This window comes from Mesocricetus auratus, unplaced genomic scaffold, assembly GCF_017639785.1.
Source record: "Mesocricetus auratus isolate SY011 unplaced genomic scaffold, BCM_Maur_2.0 Super-Scaffold_6723, whole genome shotgun sequence".
NCBI lineage: Eukaryota > Metazoa > Chordata > Mammalia > Rodentia > Cricetidae > Mesocricetus > Mesocricetus auratus.
The window spans coordinates 1,613,880-1,633,507 of record NW_024429183.1 but is presented as its reverse complement, the minus strand read 5'-3'; the positions used below and the strand labels follow the sequence as shown (position 1 = coordinate 1,633,507).

At 56.0% G+C, this 19,628-nt stretch overlaps 1 protein-coding gene across 1 annotated transcript in view; it reads left to right on the top strand.

Annotated features, from left to right (window-relative positions):
- The window catches only part of Znf469 (zinc finger protein 469), a 41,674-nt gene extending 26,361 nt beyond the window's left edge, over positions 1-15,313 (top strand). The window contains exons 2-3 of the mRNA XM_040735581.1: positions 1,205-1,267; positions 2,528-15,313. Coding sequence (XP_040591515.1) covers positions 2,655-14,048 — 11,394 coding nt within the window. The 5' untranslated portion in view covers positions 1,205-1,267; positions 2,528-2,654 and the 3' untranslated portion in view covers positions 14,049-15,313. The remainder of the gene's footprint in view (positions 1-1,204; positions 1,268-2,527) is intronic.
- The last annotated feature ends 4,315 nt before the right edge of the window (positions 15,314-19,628 follow it).

The following is a 19,628-nucleotide window of genomic DNA, read 5'->3' as shown; positions in this document are numbered from 1 at the left end:
AGGCCTCAGCCAATCCCCTCAAGTCTGCAGCTGTGAGGAGGCATGTGTCCCTCTTGGGCATGCACCATCAAGCAGCCATCAGTTGGCACTTCAGCAACAGCAGCCTGAGATAGGTTCCTAGGGCCTGGTTATCTCAAGAATCAGGAGTGTAGGTGCATCTGGTGTCCCACAGGTTGCAACCCAATGTCCTTGGTGGTCACAATCTCATTAGAGGCTCAGCTGAGGCCAAACCCACCACCTAGGTGGTTGCTCACATGGCAGGCCTCAGCTCCTTGCCATGTTTTCTTTCCAGGTGGTCTCTCTATGTCATTCCCCAAGTGTGCAGTCAGAGTCTGGGGTATGGCCTGTGCAGGAGAGTCCAGTACACTCACTGCCACCAGGATTTGTCCCTTAGCAAGTTGCAATGTTTAGGCTGCAGTGATGAGGTCAAATGATACATGACTATTACATGTTTTTTTTTACATTTATGTATTTAGTTTGTTTGTTTGGGGAGGAGTACATGCCACAGTACATATGTGAAGGTCAGAGGACAACTTTTATAGGAGTTAGTTCTCTCCTTCCACCATGTGGGTCACAGGAATCAAACTTGAGTTAGCAGGCATGGTGGCAATGCCCTTACTTGATCAGCCATCTTGGCAGTCCCTGTCTATATTTAAAACTACACAGACAACATCTCTCCAAATTAGGAATCCTGAAAGATGCCCCTTCAGGTCACCTTCGCCATGTGCAGAAGCCTGAGTAAGAGGCTGCCCAGCATCTCTGAGGGATCGTGACCTGGAGGCAGCCATGTTGGGGTACTTAGGAGTAGACTAATGAGATCTTTATGTGGAGTGCCCTGGAGTAAGTGTGTACCAGCGCTCACGTGCAGTGACAGCAAATGAGGAGCAAAACGCCAAGCAGGGGCACCCTCAGGAGCAGAGCACACAGGGGGGAATGCTGATCTCGAGGTCGTTTGAAACCATGGCACTGGGCAGGCTTGAAGCCTGGGGACTGGCAGCTCCTGGGGTGTGCAGTAGAAGCTAGAGCGCAGCTGTGGCAGAGTGTCTTGCACCTCCCACCCCACAGTGGCTGTCACTTACTGTCTCTGCTTCGAGACACGTTGGAGAGAGGCAGTAACTCTCTTAGGGCTCTTCTCTCATGCACCAAAGATCCTCCGGGGGAAACATCACCCCAGATTTTAACATACTGTCCTCTCTCTTTGCAGCCAAGAAGGTCCTGTTCCTTAAGCAATTGGTCAGAAACCCAGTGAGGGGCTCCAGGTCCCCAGGTATGTGATGTGTACAGCTAGAATGCATATGGGGAGCCACTACCACTGACTGGAGGAGGTGCCTTGTCCCTCAGGCTCCCTCCACCCCAGCATACTGCTCTTGTCCCCTCCTCAGACAGTAATTGGGGATGCCAGCTGGCTAGCCTTCTCCTGAGCCAGGCCATCTGACAGGCAGTTTGAAACCGTAGCTGTGAGCAGGGTAAATGGCAGCTTCACCTGGGACCTAACAGACCATCAGCTCTGACAGCTCCTACAGTCTGTAGTGGCTAGGGCACAGCTGTAGTAGACTGACCTGCACCACCCACCCACCAGGGGAGCTCAGTTCTGCCCTAGGGTGCCTTCCTGAAGCCAAGAAGTTCATCAGGAGCCCCACATCCTCCTCAGCCCTCAGCGAGGGCCCCTGTTCTTATGCAGTAGTGTCACTCACCAGGTAGGGGCTTCATGGGGGACCCTGGATGTTTATGTTCCCTGCCACCTAGTCCCTGAGAGCTTCTGGACCCAATGTGATATGGCTGAGTTCTGCAAGAGACTGGGAGGTGCCCCTCTGGAGGGCCAACTCCATTCACTAGCAGGGAGTCCTTGGGAAAGTTGCTGGGGTTCCTAACTCATAATCAGAGGTGACAGAAGCAATTCTGAGTGTCTGAGCCCATGAGGACAGAGGAGTCACATTCAGCAGTTCGGTGCTGGAATTAACACCATCAGCCCCATTACATAATCAGTCAACAAACAAGTCTTCCCCAAGGATCCAGTTGCCCATCACAGTGGGGACCAGAGAAGGGAAGGAGGCCCTCCTCCACGTGGTTAGGCTGGAGAGGAAACTAGATGTGGCAGACGAAGTCCCACGTTGCCCCTGCCTGCCCCCTCACCCCAACCAAGTCAGCCAGATCTCTAGTCTTCTGTGGTTGCTTCCCAGCACGCATGGTATGCTGCCCACTGCTGGTGAACACTGGAACTTTTCCTACCCTGAAGCTCTGGGACGGGCCTGCTTTTCATGCCCAGCAGGTAGCTATTGGGACTCCTCTGCAGAGAGATGTGGTCTTCTCTGATGTTCAAATCCCTCCCCTTTCCCACTTTCTCCCTCCCTTTTCACCACACCTCCCTAGTATCCCTGGCTCTCTTTGTCAGAGATCCTGCTGTCCAAGACAGTCACACTCTTTTCTGAGACAAGGACTTCTGTGATAGCCACACAAATGGTTGCTGCTTCTGGCCCAAGATTCAGTCACAGTAAATCTGCAACTCATGTGTGCCCTTTACTTGCAGGCTCCACACAGGACAATGAGTATAGGCTTCCCTGAGCCCCGCCAGGGGGTGAGGATGGCCACCCAGCCCATTACCCGGGCTCCTCCGCCAACCACGGCATCCTCCTAGCACTCGGGACGGTGGGGCCATGCCAGGAGAGCGGCCCCCAACTCTGCCCAGAGACTTGCAGCCCTGCCAAGTTGCCAGCAGCCTAGGGGGGCCCTCTCAGCACCCTCTCAAGGACCACAGCTCTGCCAGCAGGACCACGCAGGGCATGAGAGATGAAGGCAACAAGGCCCAGGCCCAAGGTTCCCCTGAAGCCCAGCTGAGTCAGGCGAAAGAGGTGAAGCCAGAGGACCTGCTACTGAGAAGGGAGGCCCCAGCGGGACAGAGCTGTGTACAAGCTTACTCATGGCTGGCCAGCAGGATGGAGAGCAGTCACCCACAGCTGCACAACCTAAGCACTTCGAGGATCAGATGCATCCTGGGTGAGCCACCTAAGGACCTACAACATGAAGCCCCCCAAGTGTCAGAGACCAAGGCTCCTCGGCTTCAAAAGACCAGAGCCCACTGCAGACCCAGCATTCCAAGGGGCGAGGCCCTGCCTTCCCCAGAAGAGAATGGCTCCCAAAGGTGCTTTCAGGAGGCCCCTTCCAGCTTTACCTCCACCAACTGTACCTCACCAAGTGCCACCCCTGGGACCTTGCCACAGAGGACCCCCCAGAGCAGTGGCACCAGCCCCCATAGGCCTGCTTCTGGCCCTAACGTCCAGGCCATTGGGACCAACCCCTGGCCTCCTGCTGCTGAAAACAGCTTCCCAGGTGCTAATTTTGGGGTCCCCTCTGGAGAGCCCAAGCCCTTCCCTGAAGGTAGCAAGCCTAGCAGCCCCCAGGGGGTCTCTGTCCGCTACCCCTTCCCTGTAGAAACAGCCCAACATGAGCAAGCAGCTAGGACAGTGTTGTATACCTTCCACCAGCCCCTGGTAGCATGGTCTGAGGAGGCCCTGGGTACAAACCCTGCCTACCCATCCCTGCCCTGCAACCCAGGCCAGTCTGGGGGAGCCAGCACTCCCAGTGATCTTGGAAGTGCTCTCTCCCCTCCTGGAGCTGCTCACTTGGTCCCAAGCCCCTTCCATGACAGTTTGCACAAGAGCCTGACCAAAGGCCTTCCTGAAGGCCCCCCTCCTATTCATGATGGACTGGGAAACCCCAGGGGTCCCCCAAACCCTCCACCTCAGAGGCACTTTCCAGGGCAGGGGTATGGAGCTAATGGGACAGGTACCAGCCCAGTGCCTCTGGACACAGAACTGCCCACCCCTGGGCCACCACCCACCCATCTGCCCCAGCTGTGGGATTCCTCAGCAGCTTCTTACCCCAGATCCACCCTGGGTCCTGAAGTTGCTGCCAGAACGGCCTTCTTCGAAGACCAGCAGCTCTGCCTTACACAGAGTCCCTCCCTGCCCTGGTCTCCCGTGCTTACGGATCCTAGGCCAAGTTCCCACCAAATGGGGTTACTGAGCCAACTGGCATTCCCTGGGGGGACTTCTGAGTGGCAGGGGGACAACCAGGGGGGCCTGAATGCTTTAAATACAATCTCCAGACCTGGAGAGACACCGTCAGCTCTCAAGAGCAGCCCAGGCCAGCCAAGCAGTTCCCCGCAGCTGCTAGTCTATGGTGGGCTGAAGGACCCTGGGACCCAGTCCCTGTTCTTTGGGGGAACCCAACCCCAGATGTCACCCCAAGGGGCTCTCAGCCTGCCCCCAGCTAGGGTGATGGGAGCCTCTCCCAGTGAGTCCCCTCTTCCCTCACCTGCAACCAACACAGCCAGCAGCAGTACCTGTTCATCCCTGTCACCACCATCCAGTAGCCCAGCCAACCCCAGCTCTGAGGATAGCCAGCAACCTGGACCCCTCAGGACCTCAGCCTTCTTCCTGCCTACCACCCACTCCCAGGAGACCAGCAACCCCTTCCCTTCCCCAGAGCCCTCACACACTCTCCCCACATGCTACCAGTCAGAGTCGGCCAAAGCCTTCCCTCTCCCTACAGAGGGGCCAGGAACTGAGGATGCCTTCAAGAGCCTGGAGGGAGTCCCATTCCCCCACAAGAGCCCCTCATTGGGCAGAGACAGTTTGCAGGGCTTTCCCCCAGAGCCACAGGCATACTCTGCCCAGCACTTCTCCCTGAGCAGCGCCAGCCTGGACCAGCTAGATGTACTGCTAACCTGCAGACAGTGTGATCGCAACTATAGCAGCCTAGGAGCCTTCCTGGAACACAGGCCATTCTGCAGCCTGCTGCTAGCCAAGGCCAAGGATGGCTCCCTGCAGCCCCCAGGTCTCCCTGCACCCACTGCCACCTCAAAGGCAGCCACTGATGCACACTCAGGCTTGCCTGAACACAACCAGGCTGCCCCCTTCCTGCTAACCAGAGATGATCAGGGGGACAGTAAAGATGACTCCCTGAGAACAAGCTTTCTGCCTGCCGGCCTGGCTGTCACCCCCTTCCCACTCCCTACCTCGGATCTTGACATGGAAGATGATGCCAAGCTGGACAGGCTCATCACCGAGGCACTCAATGGCATGGAGTACCAATCAGACAACCCTGAGATAGACAGCAGCTTCATTGATGTCTTTGCTGATGAGGAACCTTCAGGCTCCAGGGGGCCCAGTGCTGGGCAGTCCCTCAACACCCAGGTGGGCACAACTCCCAAGAATGGTACCCAGCCCCAGCTTCCATCCAGAGTTGTCATGCCAGAACCCCAAGTGCCCTCCACTGGAGACAGAGGTTGCCCAGCCCGAAACAGGCCCAAAACCCGCTCCCTAGGCTTGGCATCTGCAGAAGCAGATACAACCACCCTGGTCAGGCAGCAGAGGAGAGGGAAGCAATTCAAGTTGTTTCGGAAAGAGCCAGGTGTGACCAAGGACACTAACAACCCTGCCAGAGCCATCTGCCTAAGGCCAAGGAAGAAAGGTAACAGTGCTGAGCGGTCCCGGCCCCAGAACCGTAGAAGTCGGGCTCGCAAGGGCCATGCTCATGCAGACCACAGCATCCCCAGAGCCACCTCTAAAGAGACCAGGAGCTCCAAGCACCTGCAACTGCCCTCTGGGAAGGACCCCAGAAAAAGGAGGGGGCGAGGTGGCTCCTGGAGCAAGGAGCTCATCCACAAGATAGTACAGCAGAAAAACAGGTGCCACAGGCGGCAGGCACCAAGTGGCCAGGTCTCCCATGCTTCTCTGTTGCCTGCAAGACCACCTAGCACCCAGAAGGGTAGACTCAAGGGGCAAGGCTGTGCCTCCGAATCTGAGAAGGGCGGTGTGCAGCAGCGGGATTCAGGGGGTCCTGTCCAAGACTGTTCCCGCCACAGCTGCCAACGGTGGCGCCAAGGCAAGAAGAGAAAGAAAGAAGATTTGGCCCAGGACCCAAGAAAGGTCATGAAGCAGGAGGCTGGTGAAAACAGAGGCTTCCTGACTCCAAAGAGGACACACAGCCTGTTGCAGAGCTTGGATGCTGGAGAAGTTCCTGTGGAAAGAGGCCCTGAGCATACTGATCACCCCACAGTAGCCCCAGAACATCCTCCACAGGTCCTCACCACCACCAAGACCCAAGAGGAAGCAGCCCTGAGCTTTCCCCAGGAGGTCAAGGAGCCCGAAGCTGTTGCTGAGTTACACCCTGACATCACAGAACTCAAAGAGAGGTCTGGTTGTCCAGCTAGCTGCGGTGGAGAAGGCCCCAGACCTGCTGCTCCAGTGCCAGCACAGGTTGGCAGCCCCAGGCCATTGGGAAGCCACCCTGAAACACTATCAGGAAAAAGCATGCCCGCAACAGATGCAGGCTGTCTGCTGGGTACTCCTGAATGCATTAAGCCCCCCAGTTTGCATACCAGAGAGGACTCCTCTGTTCCCCAGCCTGGAGGGTGCCTGGCACCCATTGATAAGGTACCAGATGCTTTCTACACTGAATCTGGAATCCTGGTTTTCAAGAACTCTGGTTCTGGTTGTGAACCTGACCACTGTGACAGAAACTCTATAGGGTGTCCAACTGCCAAAAGAGGTCCCCTGCCTAACAGTGATACCCCCTGTGAATTGTTCCTTGTATCCAAGGACCTAGCTAACTGTTTCCCTGAAGATTCATGCTCCAAGCCTTTAGCTAGGGACACAGTGCCTGCCAGCAGCTGCTACCTTGGCCAGGATAGTATGGAGAATCTTGAGTCAACACCACCAAAGAATTCACCCTACCCAGTTGAAACAGACCCAGGCAAGGTGCATTCACCACTGACCTTGGAATCCACATCCCTGTTTGCAGAGCTGCCTGAGGATGGATTTGACCCACCACTGTATGAGAGCTTATCTGCAAACAGGGTCACCCATGCACCACTGGTGTGTACTGATCCTCTCCCTAAGAAACCTCTGACAGATCCCCTGTATCCACCATTCTTGCTGCTGGAAGAAGCTTCTCCGGTGCTTCCTGGCCCCTTTCCTGGTCTCTCCCAGGGAAAAGCACCCAGCAAGAAGTGTCCCTTTGAACAGATGGTACCTCCCAGCTCTCCTCCTGTGTCTGAAAAGGGAAGTGACTGTAGTGTTACCCTTATGAGCAATCTATGTGAAGATGAACTAGAGATCAAAAGATTGGTAACTGAATTAGAAAGCCAACTGCAAGGGAAAGGGAGTACACAGGGGGCCTTGGGAGAGCCCCAGGAAGTTGCAAATGAAGGCAGAATGGATGCAAGTCCAAGGCAGGCCTCCCTGCTGCCTACACCTCAGGCCACCTCACCTCACGGAGACATCCTCTCAGCAGCCAACCCCACAGGCCTGGAGGGATCAAGTTCACAGCAGGAAGGGGCCCTCAGGAACCCCCAAAAACAATGGTCCCACCTAGCCTCTTGCCACACAGGCAAAGCAGCACCTCCTGCAGGTGCCCAGGAAGACCCTGGTTCCGGGACTCCTCTCAGTCCTGCAGGTTTCTGCCTCAGTTTTGGGCAGCTGCAGGAGGCCAGCATCTCCAGCACAGACTGTCAGGTCCCTGTAAGTGACCGTTTACCTGACTCCAACAAGCAACAGGCACCCTTGCTCCACGCTGAGAGTTCAGTCAAATACAGCCCAAGCTCTGAGCTTTTGTTTCCTAAAACTAATGAAGCTTCTGTAACACAGGAGAATGCCCCATTGCTGCTTCCTGATAAACATACAAGAGGGCATTCTCCAGACCCTTGTGAGGCCCAGGAGCCCTGCCCGAGTTCCTCTGCACTAGAAGGGTTCAACAGCCCCAGTGCCTATCTGGACCTAGAGCCCAACTTGATGCTTAAGGGTGATGAGGGTGTCACCTCCCCTCCAAGTGTTAGTCCCAGCCATGACTCTAAGGGACACCTCGATGGCCAAGCAGGAAGTCCCATGGGAACTATGCTTACCACTCCCACTGCAAAGGACCCTGACTTTAAGGGTGAGTCTGTCCTTGCAGGGGCCTCTCCACTATCCACCCTCCAGAGTGGCAAGGCTTGGTCCCATCCCATGCCAGACCCTTCCTGGGTGACTTGTGCTCCCCAGGAACCAGCCTGCAACTCCTTTCCTCTGCTCCAGGTCCTGGATGCTAGAGCCGAGAGTGAAGACAATACCCAGGGCTTTCAGCCTGGGGACCCCTCAGAGACCAGTGTAAATGGGGGCTCCTCGGAGGCTGTAAAGATGTCAGCTCTAACTACAGACATCCAAAAGCAGCTGGGATCCAAGGCAGATGGACATCTGGGTGCACCAGGTCAGTCTAAAAAGACCAAGAGCCGAGGTCACGCTAACAGACTTCGGCCAAATAACTGGAGGAGCCTGGGGAACCCAGACACACGCACCAAGGTCAGGACCCATTTGGAAGGTAGGCCGGTCAGGAGCAGAGGGGCACATCATCAGGCGAACAGAGCAGCCCGGGGCTATAGGAAACAAGCACTGCCCTGCACAAGTCCCACCCACCCTGGTGGCACATCCTCCATTTCCATCCTGACAGCATTCCCTCTCCAGATGGAGCCTGCAGAGAGAAGCCCAGAGAAGGCAGCCAGCCCACAACTGCTGTTTAGCCGGGCGAGCCCAGCTCCCTCCAGTAGGGGTCTGGGCACTTGTGTCCTCTCAGCCACCTCCCCAGCCACACCTACTCCCAATGACCTTGAGCCCCTGCCCCAGGAAGACTCTGGGGCCAGAGTCAAGACTGCTGGGATACCAGCACCTTCCTCCTACAGAGACCTACCCATGCCCTGCCATCAGCCACCCTGTGCTGTCTTGGCACCTCTGGGAATGGCTAGTTGTGGCCAAGCCACCAAAGATGCTGGGTCCCTAACAACCCCTACATCACTGATAACAAGTCACTGTGGCTCTGAAGAGACTTTATCCCACCATTCGCTCCTGGGGACCAGCAGTCCCAAAGACCCTCTCTCGGGCCCACTTGGCCCCACCTGTTTCTCAGACCCTGTAATACTTGACAGGGACAGCCCCAAAGGCATCACAGTAAGAACATTAGAAGATTCTGGGAAAGAGGAGCTGAGGACATCTCCTGCCCATGCCACTGCTCCTCCTCCAGGGGGTCCCAGCTCCCCCAAAATAACCATCAAAGCCGGCCCTCTGACTGGCATTCCCACCAAAGATGACCTAGGTTTGGATGAGAGACTTGAGATGCCAGACCCCCACCGCATGGTAGTTCCACCCCTCAGCAGCCCAGAAAGGACATACTGCAAGGACCCTTCCTTAAGGCCCCAGAGCAGCACACCCTGCCCTGGCCACAGGGAAAGCCACAGCATCATAGCTGTGCCCACAGACTTTTCCACACTGGGGACTACAGAACCAGACCCTCAGATCTGCCAGGATGAGGCAGCAACCAGTATGGAGGAGCAGGACAACCCAGAAACACTTGGGGCAAGACACCGTAATGTGCCAAAGGTACCCAGAACCAACAAGCAAGGCGTGCCCACAGGGCTCCGCTTGGCTCTAGCAGCCTCTCTGAGCTGCACAGCCACTGGCTTTAGGTCTGAGTCCCCTCAACATCATATCAGTATCTCTCATCATTCTCCCCAGAAGGACCCTTTCAGCCCTCAAGAGTCTAAACGGAGGCCCCGAGGCTTGACAAAAAAGCCAGAGCCGACAGAGAAGACCCTAGCCGGGCCACTCATAACCTGCGAACTCTGCTCAGCCTCTTTCCTCTCCAGAGCAGGCCTAAGCAGGCACAAAGCCAGGAAGCACCGGCCACACAGGGAGGCTAGCTCCCAGCTGAGCCCCATGATCCTGTCAGCTTGCCAACCTCCAGATTCCATGATCCAAGCGTGCCAGACACCTGGGAAGAAAAGCTGTAAGGTGCTTGGGAAAGGGAGACCAAGTCACTCACCCCCAGGCCCTGGCCACTCTTCTGGGCCACCTCCCCTCCAGGCCTCTACACCACCAGAGGACACCATGGGTCCTGAGATGTTGAAGGTGACTAGTGAGAAATCTGAGGGACCCAAGGCACCAAACAATCCTCTCAACCAGCAACCACACAGCCCAGGCCTGATACAGCAGAAAAAGGATACAAAGGTTCCGACCTCAAAGCCAAGAAGACTGGATGGGTGGCAAGCAGAACAGCTCCACCCCAACCAGGGAGAAATGGGGAGCCAGAGACCAGATGGAGAGCCAGCTGATTCCCCCAGCCACTCAGAGAGGAAGTCAGACAGGAAAGGGGGGACGCTGAGAGAGAGGAGGGAGAGGCATGGTCCTGGAGACACTGCCCATGTGACTTCAGAGAGGGACCTCTCAGACCCACCAGCCACATATGACTACCATCTCATCCACATGAACCTCTCGCCTGAGGGAGAATGCAGGACCTCTCTCGGGCCACCAGATCTATCTCCCACAGAAGCACCCAGAACTCTGGAGGATGCTGCAGACATGGGCACAGAGGCTCTGTGTACAGATGAGATGCCAGCACTCAAGGCCTCCCCAGAGTGGCGAGTCTGCCAAGGGGCGATAGAAAGGGAACTTTCAGAAGAACAGAAGGCAGCCTGGGCACAGTGGTTCTGGGGACCAGGAAAGGCCAGGGCATTGGACATCAGCGGAGAACAGCCACAGGCTGTTGAGAGCCAGCCTGCAGAGGACAGCAGAGGAGCCAAAGGTAGGTCAGACGGAGGCACTGGGAAGGGGACATCTGACTCCCCTGATAGCACACACAGTCTTGAAGTGGACAGCACCGTCAGCAGCTGCTCCCGGAGTCCTATCAGTGACCCAGAAGCCCAGAGTGGAGTTCTGGAGCCCAAGGGCACCACTCCTGAAGCCTCCAGCCCAGGTCCAAGGGAACCTCTGGACTTATTCGATGACGAGGTATCCTTCTCTCAGCTCTTCCCCCTGGATGGCCGCCTCACTCGGAAGAAGAACCTGCGTGTCTATGGGAAGCGTTGCAAAAAGCCAGAGCGCCCACCGCCGGAGGAACCCAGCATGGAGGTGGTAGACAATGCCCCGCTCTTCTCCACACGCTTGCCCACAGATCTCAGTGACTCGGGCTCTCTGTGCCTGTCCCGTGAGGAAGAGGACCTGTGGGATGATGAAGCCCTGAGTTTGCCTGAGTCCCTCCTCCTAGATGGGCTCCTAAGCAGTAAGGCACCTGGCCTTGACCCCTGGGCCCCCAGCTTCACCCTGTGGGCCCCAGAATCCAACAGGGAGGCCAGCTATATGGAGGAAGAGCCCTCCTGCTTTACCGAGAACCAGGACGAGTGGTCGGAGGCCATCCCCCAGCTGCACATGGTCCCAGCAGCCTGGCGAGACCTGGAACTGTGTAGCCCTGCCTGTGAAACACCCTCTTCCCTTGGAGACATGAGCCCGGAGCCCCCTAACCTGGAAAGAGAGCATGATGTTAGGCTTTCCGGTAATGCCAGCCTGCCCCCGCTTTACATTAAAGACTTTGAGGTGCTCAGCACCCAACTAGAGATACAAGACCTGTGCTTTCTAGGACCCTGTGATGACCTTGCTGACCTCCCCAGCCCAGGCATCTTAGACTTCCAGGCCACAGCAAATTCACAGGGGCCTCCAAACAAAAGGATAGAGCAAGCTGCCAGGGCCAAAGGAGGCAAAGGCAGAGACCGGCCAGTAAAGGGAAGGCGGGCCTCCTACAAGTGCAGGGTGTGTTTCCAGCGCTTCCACAGCCTGGGTGAGCTGGATCTACACAAGCTGGCACACAGCCCCTCACCACCCCCTACTTGCTACATGTGTGTGGAGCGCAGGTTCAGCTCCCGGGAGCTTCTCCGGGAGCACCTGTGGGAGAAGCACGTGCAGGGCAAAGCAGGGCCGTGGGCCTGCGGCATGTGCCTGAAGGAGGTGGCCGATGTCTGGATGTACAACCAGCATCTGCGGGAGCATGCAGCCCGCTTTGCCAGAAACGGACAGGCACGGAGAGGCCTGGGAGACCTGCCGGGGTGCTCGGAACGGGAGAGTACTCTCACACACTTCCTGAACAGCATTGTGGAACAAGCATCCAAACCCCAGGGGACTGAGCACTCAGGTGTCAAGGCTGGCAGGGAGGCACTGGAGCAAGGAGAAGCAGGGAAGAAAATCCCAAGGAGAAGGGTGAAGCAAAAGGTGCCCACCACGGTCACTTCCGGCCAAGACGGTGCTTCGCTATCACTCAGCCCGTCAACGGAAGCAGGCAGCCCGTCCGTTCTGACCACCTGCTCTCTCTCTGCCAAGACGCCCCCAACTCCCTCCCCAGACCCTTGGTCCCACAGTGAGTCCCCGCTCCAAGCGGTCCCAGTGCACGAGGATTGCAAGGACCCCTCCCGTGACTGCCACCACTGTGGAAAGCAGTTCCCCAAGCCCTTCAAGCTGCAGCGCCACCTGGCGGTGCACAGCCCACAGCGTGTCTACCTGTGTCCCCAGTGCCCACAGGTCTACCCTGAGCACTGGGAGCTGAGGGTACACCTGGGCCTGACCCATGGAGTGAAAGAGGAGAGGGAACTACCACACATGCCTCTCTATGCCTGTGAGCTCTGTGCCAATGTCATGCATGTCATCAGGAGGTCCTTTGTCTGCAGCTCCTGCAACTACACCTTTGCCAAAAAGGAGCAGTTTGACAGACACATGGACAAGCACCTGAGGAGTGGCCAGCAGCCCTTCACGCTCCGAAGTGTTAGGAGGCCAGGGGCTCCTGGGAAGAAGACCCAGGTCCCCCAGGATATGCTATCCAGCAAGCGGCATGGGGTGGTGGTGCCCGCCAGCACCGACAGAGCCCTGTCCACAGGCAGCCCGGCTCCAACTGAGGGCTGCCCCCCTGCTCTACCCCTGATCCATTCAGAGACAGCTCCTAGCCCCGTCCTGGACCAACCCAGTTCTCAAGAGAGGCCTGTGGACCAGACAGACCACTCACTCAAGGGGAACAACCCACCGTTGACCGGACAAGCCCTTCCACCTCCGTCTCTGTCTCCTTTCCCGGCCGCCTCAGCTGAAGGTACAGGTGACTGCAAGCTTGACAGAGCCTTGGAGAAATCAGAAAATGAGGCTTCCTCGGGCAGCCTTGAGTCATGCAAGTGGCAAACTCCCCCAGGAGAAAAGAGGTCTCTTCACCTGTTCTCAGGAAAACATAGGAGCCTGGGTACCGGAGGCAAGTGTGCCCCTGGCTGTTCCCCAGGAGACCCCTCCCAGCTCCAGAAGGAGAGGCTAGTGACCACACACCACATGGTACCTGAGGGGAAAATAGAGGTTCCCTCCCAGAAAGGAAGTACCACCAAACCAGGGGCCTGCTTGAGTTTTTCCAAGCACGGATCAGCAGTGCCCCCCAGCAAAGTGCTGAAGCTGCCAGCACCACCTAGAAAACCTATAGGGATGGGGACCCCAGCATCTGGAGAGCTGGGCCAGAGTCCTGAGGACAGGGTAAAGCCCAACACTTCTAAAGCTAAACTGAGACCCAGTTCTCAGGTCAGTGGAAGTCTACAGCCTGGTACTCAGACAGGAGGTGGCAGCCAACCCCAGCCAACCAGTGGACAGCTCCAAAGTGAGATGGCCTCCACCCCCAATGAGCCCAGCTGTCCTAGCTGGGGGAGCTCCACCCCTGACCAGCCCCCACCACAAGTCCACACCAAGGGCAGCATCAGGGGGGGCAGAGAAGCTGAACATCAGGGGGTCCAAGTGCATTCAAGTCCCAGGGAGAAAAGAGAAAACAGTGAAAAAAAGAGAAAGGCCCTGGGACTGGCTAGGCATGGAAGCATGGGGAGCATGGGGAGGGTCCCCCTAGCCCCTGACAAGTCATCTAGGGCCCCTCGAAAGCAAGCAACTCCCAGCCGAGTTCCCCCTGTCAAGTCCAGACCCAGTAACCAGAGTGGCAGGACAAGGCCACAGCCATCAGCACAGAAGAAAGGGGACCTGGGCCACACTTCCGAAAAGGGCTCCTTCCCCCAGGCAAGACCCCTGTCCAGGCCATATAAAAGGATCAGAGCTGTCTATGGTGTTGAACACATGGAGCCCCGAGACCACCGGACTGCAGAGGCCCAGAGCGACCTCCTCAGCCAGTTGTTTGGACAGAAACTGACCAGCTTCAAAATCCCTCTAAAGAAAGACAATTCCCAGTAACCCACAAGAGAGGGTGCCTGGGGGCCAGTTGATAGACTCCTGTCTGGCCTTCAGAGTTCCAGGCAGCTCGGTTTGAGACCACTCTTCTGTTCCTCTGCGCCTGGCTTCCCACAGACTATCCAGCAGATTAGAGGACTGAGTGTGTTCCTGGAAGCAGGGCTCTGGGCTGGAAGACTGGGGTTGAGGGAAGGGCCAGCCTGAACCCCCCTGAAATCGTTCACCTTCCTTGGCACTAAGTCCTTAGAGAAAACAGTTCACATTCCATCACTGCCACCATGCCCTGGTGCCGGGTGCCTCGTGCTGTAAAACTTGTGTTTAAAGGTTTGCACAGGGTCCCCCATCTCCTAGCAGGCCAGCACATCAAGACAGTCAGCCTGACAGTAGCAGCTGCCTCGTCTTGCTGCTGTTGCTAAGATTCCAAAATGACCTTAGAAGTCACATGGGAGAGGACCATGCTCTCTACTTGGGCCATTTCTGAGCCATCTGGTCCTTGAGAGCACGACAGGACCATCCCCCTCCCCCCACCACCACAAAGTCATGCTGGCCTCCAACTGTACTGCTGATGTTCCCAGCACCTTGCCCGCAGGGACTGGGTTCCTATAGGAATGCAGAGAAAGACGCACCTTGGCCAGTGCCCAATGGATCCCTCAGCCCTATGGCCCATTCCTAGTGCCTTCCTCCCCCATGGGGCTCTGTCTTTAGGCCCCAGAAAGCCTGATCCAAAGGTTCTGGTGCTATTCCCACGCTGTAATGTGAATACAGGCTCCCTGGTCTTATTTGAACCATGGGATAATTAGATTGGGGAGACCTAGCCAGGGAGGCTATAGCCCAGGCCTTGAGCCTCACAGGTCTCCCCAGTTGAGTTCCAGTCCCAGGGTCCTAGCAGTGAAGGGACCCTCAAGGCTGGGCTGTGGGTGTGGTTTGTCCACTGGCATGACTGCCAGCTGCACACCTGCCAAGATAGCGTTGTGTATCAAAATGGGCAGGAGGAGACGCTTCCCATTTCTGCTAGGGAGTCTCAGAGATTCCTGGCTTGTTTTGTTGTGTAGTTCTTAGCTTGGGTGCAATGTGAGTGTCAAAAGGTTTTATTTTGACATTTTAAACAAGACCAAATCAGGCCCAAATTGCCTCTGTAGAAGGTGCTGGGGTCTTTCAGAGTGCCTCTTTCACATGGATACAGACGTGGGCAGGGGGCCCCTGAGGTCATACTGTAAAAGCCACAGCTAACTCGTCTTTTCAAATATATCCCACTATTTTCGCAGAAATCTCTTGGCTCTGTGGCATCTTTCGTAGCTCCTGCTTCTCATTGGAGCCCATATGTGGCTCAGGAAGCATTTGCTTTGATGGTCATTCCCCGGGGCCACTGTGTGCTATGAACCAAGCCAGAGTTGGGGACACTTAAGGTAGGACCCAAGAGGGACTGAAGGGGAATAGGAATCCTCTAAGGTGGATTTAGGAAAGCAGAGAAGTGGATAAATGGCATAAAGAGGCCCAGGGAGGGGCAGGGAAGGGATTTGACCAAACAGGGTCATTGCTAGTATTGTTTGGGCCAGCAGTGCTCAGGGGAGTGGCTTGTCTGGTTTGGATCTTTGAAAAGGTTTGAAGGGTCCCAAGTGGAGACCCAGTAGACCAACAAGATCCCCTGGCCTGGCCTGTCCTTCATCTCAGGAGGGTTCAGGGACACCCTAGTTAGCAGCAGCCTAGGGTTAGGGTTGAGTGTCACAGACTGGTGGAACTCTGCCCTCTCACACACCCTCAAGAGCTGACTTTAAGGGCAGTTCCTTGGAGACATAGGTTGTACTCAAAGCTTGACATGAGCATGCCATCCTGTGACCCATAGACGCACAGAGGGTATAACCCTAGCCTGACCACCAGGTGGCAGCATGCACCCAACTAGGGAGCCTGACTTGCCACCAGAGCACAAAGGCAGCCCTCAGGAACCTAGTGGGCCTCAAAGTGCTGTGGACAGAGCTAGGGATTACCAAATGCCAATGCATTCAGGCAACAGGTACCCTGTCTGTACCAACGGGCACACACTGCACACATGGCCCCACACATGCGTTTTCACATATGTACAGACACTCTCTGAAAGCGCACCTGCTCAGCCTCTAGGACACATCCAGGTGCCCACTGCCTGCCCAGCAAATACCCTGATGTATATGATTTAGGATGCATCTGGCAGTCAGGGAGCTGGCTCTAGAGGAGCCCTGGGTAGGATTCCCTGAAGAATACATTGAGATAAGTGTCAAGGAACAGTGAGCTACCCTGAAGGGGGACTGCAGAGAGCCCCAGCCCTGGGAATTATCAGAACCACTATCAAAAAAACCTTTCCCTTGTCGTCAGGCAGGGCCACTTCACCCCCGAGGCTTTGAGGCCCCTCCTGGCTGCCATGCCCTCCCCCAGGAGCTGCCTCAAGGGGAGGTGTATACAGACTATAGCTTTCCACAGTATCTATTATAAGTCCCTAAGTCTATCTCAGCCTGCCTAGGGAGGAGGGTAGGAGAGATGACTATGTCCAGGATCAGATGGAGGACAGGCAACAGGTGGGACCTTTGAGTCTCAACTGGGGGCCAGAGGTTCAAGAGAGCCACTAGCAGCATAGAGAGTAGCACGTGGCATTTCTATGGGTTGAGCCCATTATCTCTGGGGAGTGGAGGCTGGAGGTTCATGGAGATGTCAGCTGTCGTGTCTATCATGGCTCCAGGGAAGGACCTGACTGGGGCAATGAAGAAATGAAGAAAAGGCAGACACAGAAAGAACTGGGTTCTGGTGGCCTAGATTCTCGGATGGAGAAACACAGCACCCCGGAAGCTCAGTGTGTCTTGTTGTATAGAGGTGGACAGAGAGGCAGGGTTTCTGCACACAGCTGAACAAAGGGGCGGGGTTTATTGCGCACAGCAGGATGGAGGAGGCAGGATAGTCTCAGGAGAAGTGGTCTCTGTAGGAAAACAGTCTTCAGACTGAACATCCACGGGGAGAAAGCTACGGTGGCCATTTTCTACACACACTGTCAATGTCCACAGGTGGCCAGGAAGAGGAGGCTCTGTGTTTCCCTCAGGTCTTGACATGGATGTGCCCATGTCAACAACACTCGGGCCTTCCCCTGCTTTCCCACAGGCTGCTTTGAATACCGCCTTTGCTTGACTTGCTGTGGGGCCTTGCAGAATCTGTGCTCCTGTGGGAAGGGCAGGACTGAGCCAGGAAGTTGGCTCTGTCGACAAAGGCACCTACTGTGCAAGCCTGGTGACCTGTGTTCAGTCCCCAGAGTCCACATAAAGGTGGAAGGAGAGCCGACTCTGGTGTCTCTGGTGTTCTCTGACCTGCACACACGTGCACTGTCAGACAACAATAAAAAGGAAGGAGAGAGGGAGGGAGGGAGGGAGGGAGGGAGGGAGGGAGGGAGGGAGGGAGGGAGGGAGGGAGGGAGGACAGGATCCGGAATTCTCCTTTAGGGGAATAGAAGCTGCCCAGGTATGGGAGGGTGCAGTATAATGCTATGTGCCTGTGGCTGGGTTCCTTGTGGTGTTCCCATGAGGCATTGGGGCTTGTAGGTTCCAGAGGCTGCAGGAAACCTACACTTGTCCATTTGGGCCAGGCAGACCCAGTTGGAGCCTACAGATTCTCCCAACTTCCAGCAGCTGAGGTGAGTGAAACGGGACCTGCTCCAAGCCACAATCCCCAATACCCTGGGGGTGGGACATCATAGTCAGGCAGACACAATAAGACCTGTACTGTTGTCCTCCCGGTATGCAAGGGAACCCAAGGTCACAGGCCACTTTCACATAGAGCACTGTCTGCCTCCCAAGCTGCTGGCATGGCCTTGAGTGAAGAAGCCCAAGACCTCGGTCTCCAGTCCCGTGAAGGCAGGGAGAAGAGGCGGGAGTAGTCCACCTTGGCCCAGGGTTTCACTGAGAATGGATAAACATCCCCTCGGTCTCCATTGTCCAAGAGCCCCAGTGCTGTTTCTGGGGCCCCAGGAAGAGAGCATGTGACTGCCGCGGTGATGAGAACAGCAAGATTTGCCTGTTTCCTCCAGCCCTAAATGGGTATCATGCTCAACACACATCCTGGAGCCCTGGGACTCAGCAGCTCTGTCCTCAGCCCAACCCCAGATGGAAGGCTGGCTGGCACAGAACATGGGGAGCTCACGACCAGGTCCTGGGCTTAGATGGGCTCCGTAAGATCTCCTGAGAGACTGTCGCTGGGAGGAAATGGTGTTTGTGAGTTCGGGGCTCGCCCCCATGACAAGAACTCACTGCAAAGAGAAAGCAGACACCACCGCTGGGGTTCTCCACACTGCTCCTATTGCAGGCCCCAGAGTGACATCGCTGTAGCTTCCACAGTCCCCAGCTGGCCAGGATGGGGCCCCGCCCTTGCTGTGGAACAGGACATAAGACAAAGGCCACTGATGATCCTCTATGGAGTCTGGGGTGGCTAGAGTACACAGAGGCAGCAAGCCAAGAGCAGTTTTGAGATCCAGCCAGGTGATACTGAACTTCTTCCAGCCCTACTAAGCCACATGGGGGTGGCTGGGTCCAGCTTTGCACTTGAGGTCCTATCCCAAATGGACTGTCCACTGCTTCTCTAGGACATCTGTGTCAGGCAGACCTCCCTCCCCTCTATCTGAACACAACTGAGGGTTACAAGAGTCCCTGAGGACACGGGGCCTCTGTCCATGTCTGAAGCCACCCCAAGAATCTTGGCTCTCATTTTCACCAAGGACTGTTCAAAGGACCTCATGGTCACACCAGTTGTGAAGGCATCTCTTTGAGTGGCATATTCTGGCACCTGGCAATCTTCCAACCTAGCCTAGCAGGGTTCTTGTGTATTGCCTTAGTTCTGCTAAGGGGTACAGGCAGATACACAGCCTTCCTTGGACTTCTTGTCATAAGCATATATAGGAGCCACTGCATATTAACATCCAACCTGGTTATAGCTGGCCGTGACTTGAGTTCCTTGGCACCTTGTGTCCCAAGGTCCCCATGTGTAAAATATGGCTGAAGACCCTGGATATCCAGCCAGGCCACGTCACAGCCCTCATCTGCAGCTGGCCCATGGCTGGTGCCGAGTGCCCCACTCAATACGTGATTGCTGCCCTTAACTATGGCCCTAGTAGTCAATGCTGATCAGGAAGGATTCAACATGGATGTTGGCTCTGGGCACTGACTAAGCAGGTCCTGCTTCTGCCTCCCCTGGCCTCACGCCAGCAGCTGCAGTCAGATGAGGGGGATGAAAACCGAAGCAGCCTTCCTATCGACGTCTACCTCAGGCCAGTCCATTGCCCCAGGGGTTGAGAAGCCTGCACAGTCATCATCCTTGCCGACTTTCCATTGGCTAAAGCAGATCTTGTGGCCAGAATGTGAGTGCAACTAGGAGGGCTGGTAAGTGTGGCCTGCTCAGCCTACACCTGGCCTCCCCTAGGTATCCAGCTCCTCCCTTACCTCCTGTCTTTATTCTGGTCAATTTATCACTAGCCTCCTCTAGCCACAGCTATGCTAAGGAAAGCCTGTGAGTCAGCTTTGCCTTACTACAACAAAATACCTGAGGCAACCATGCAGTCAAAAAAAAGAAAGAAAGATC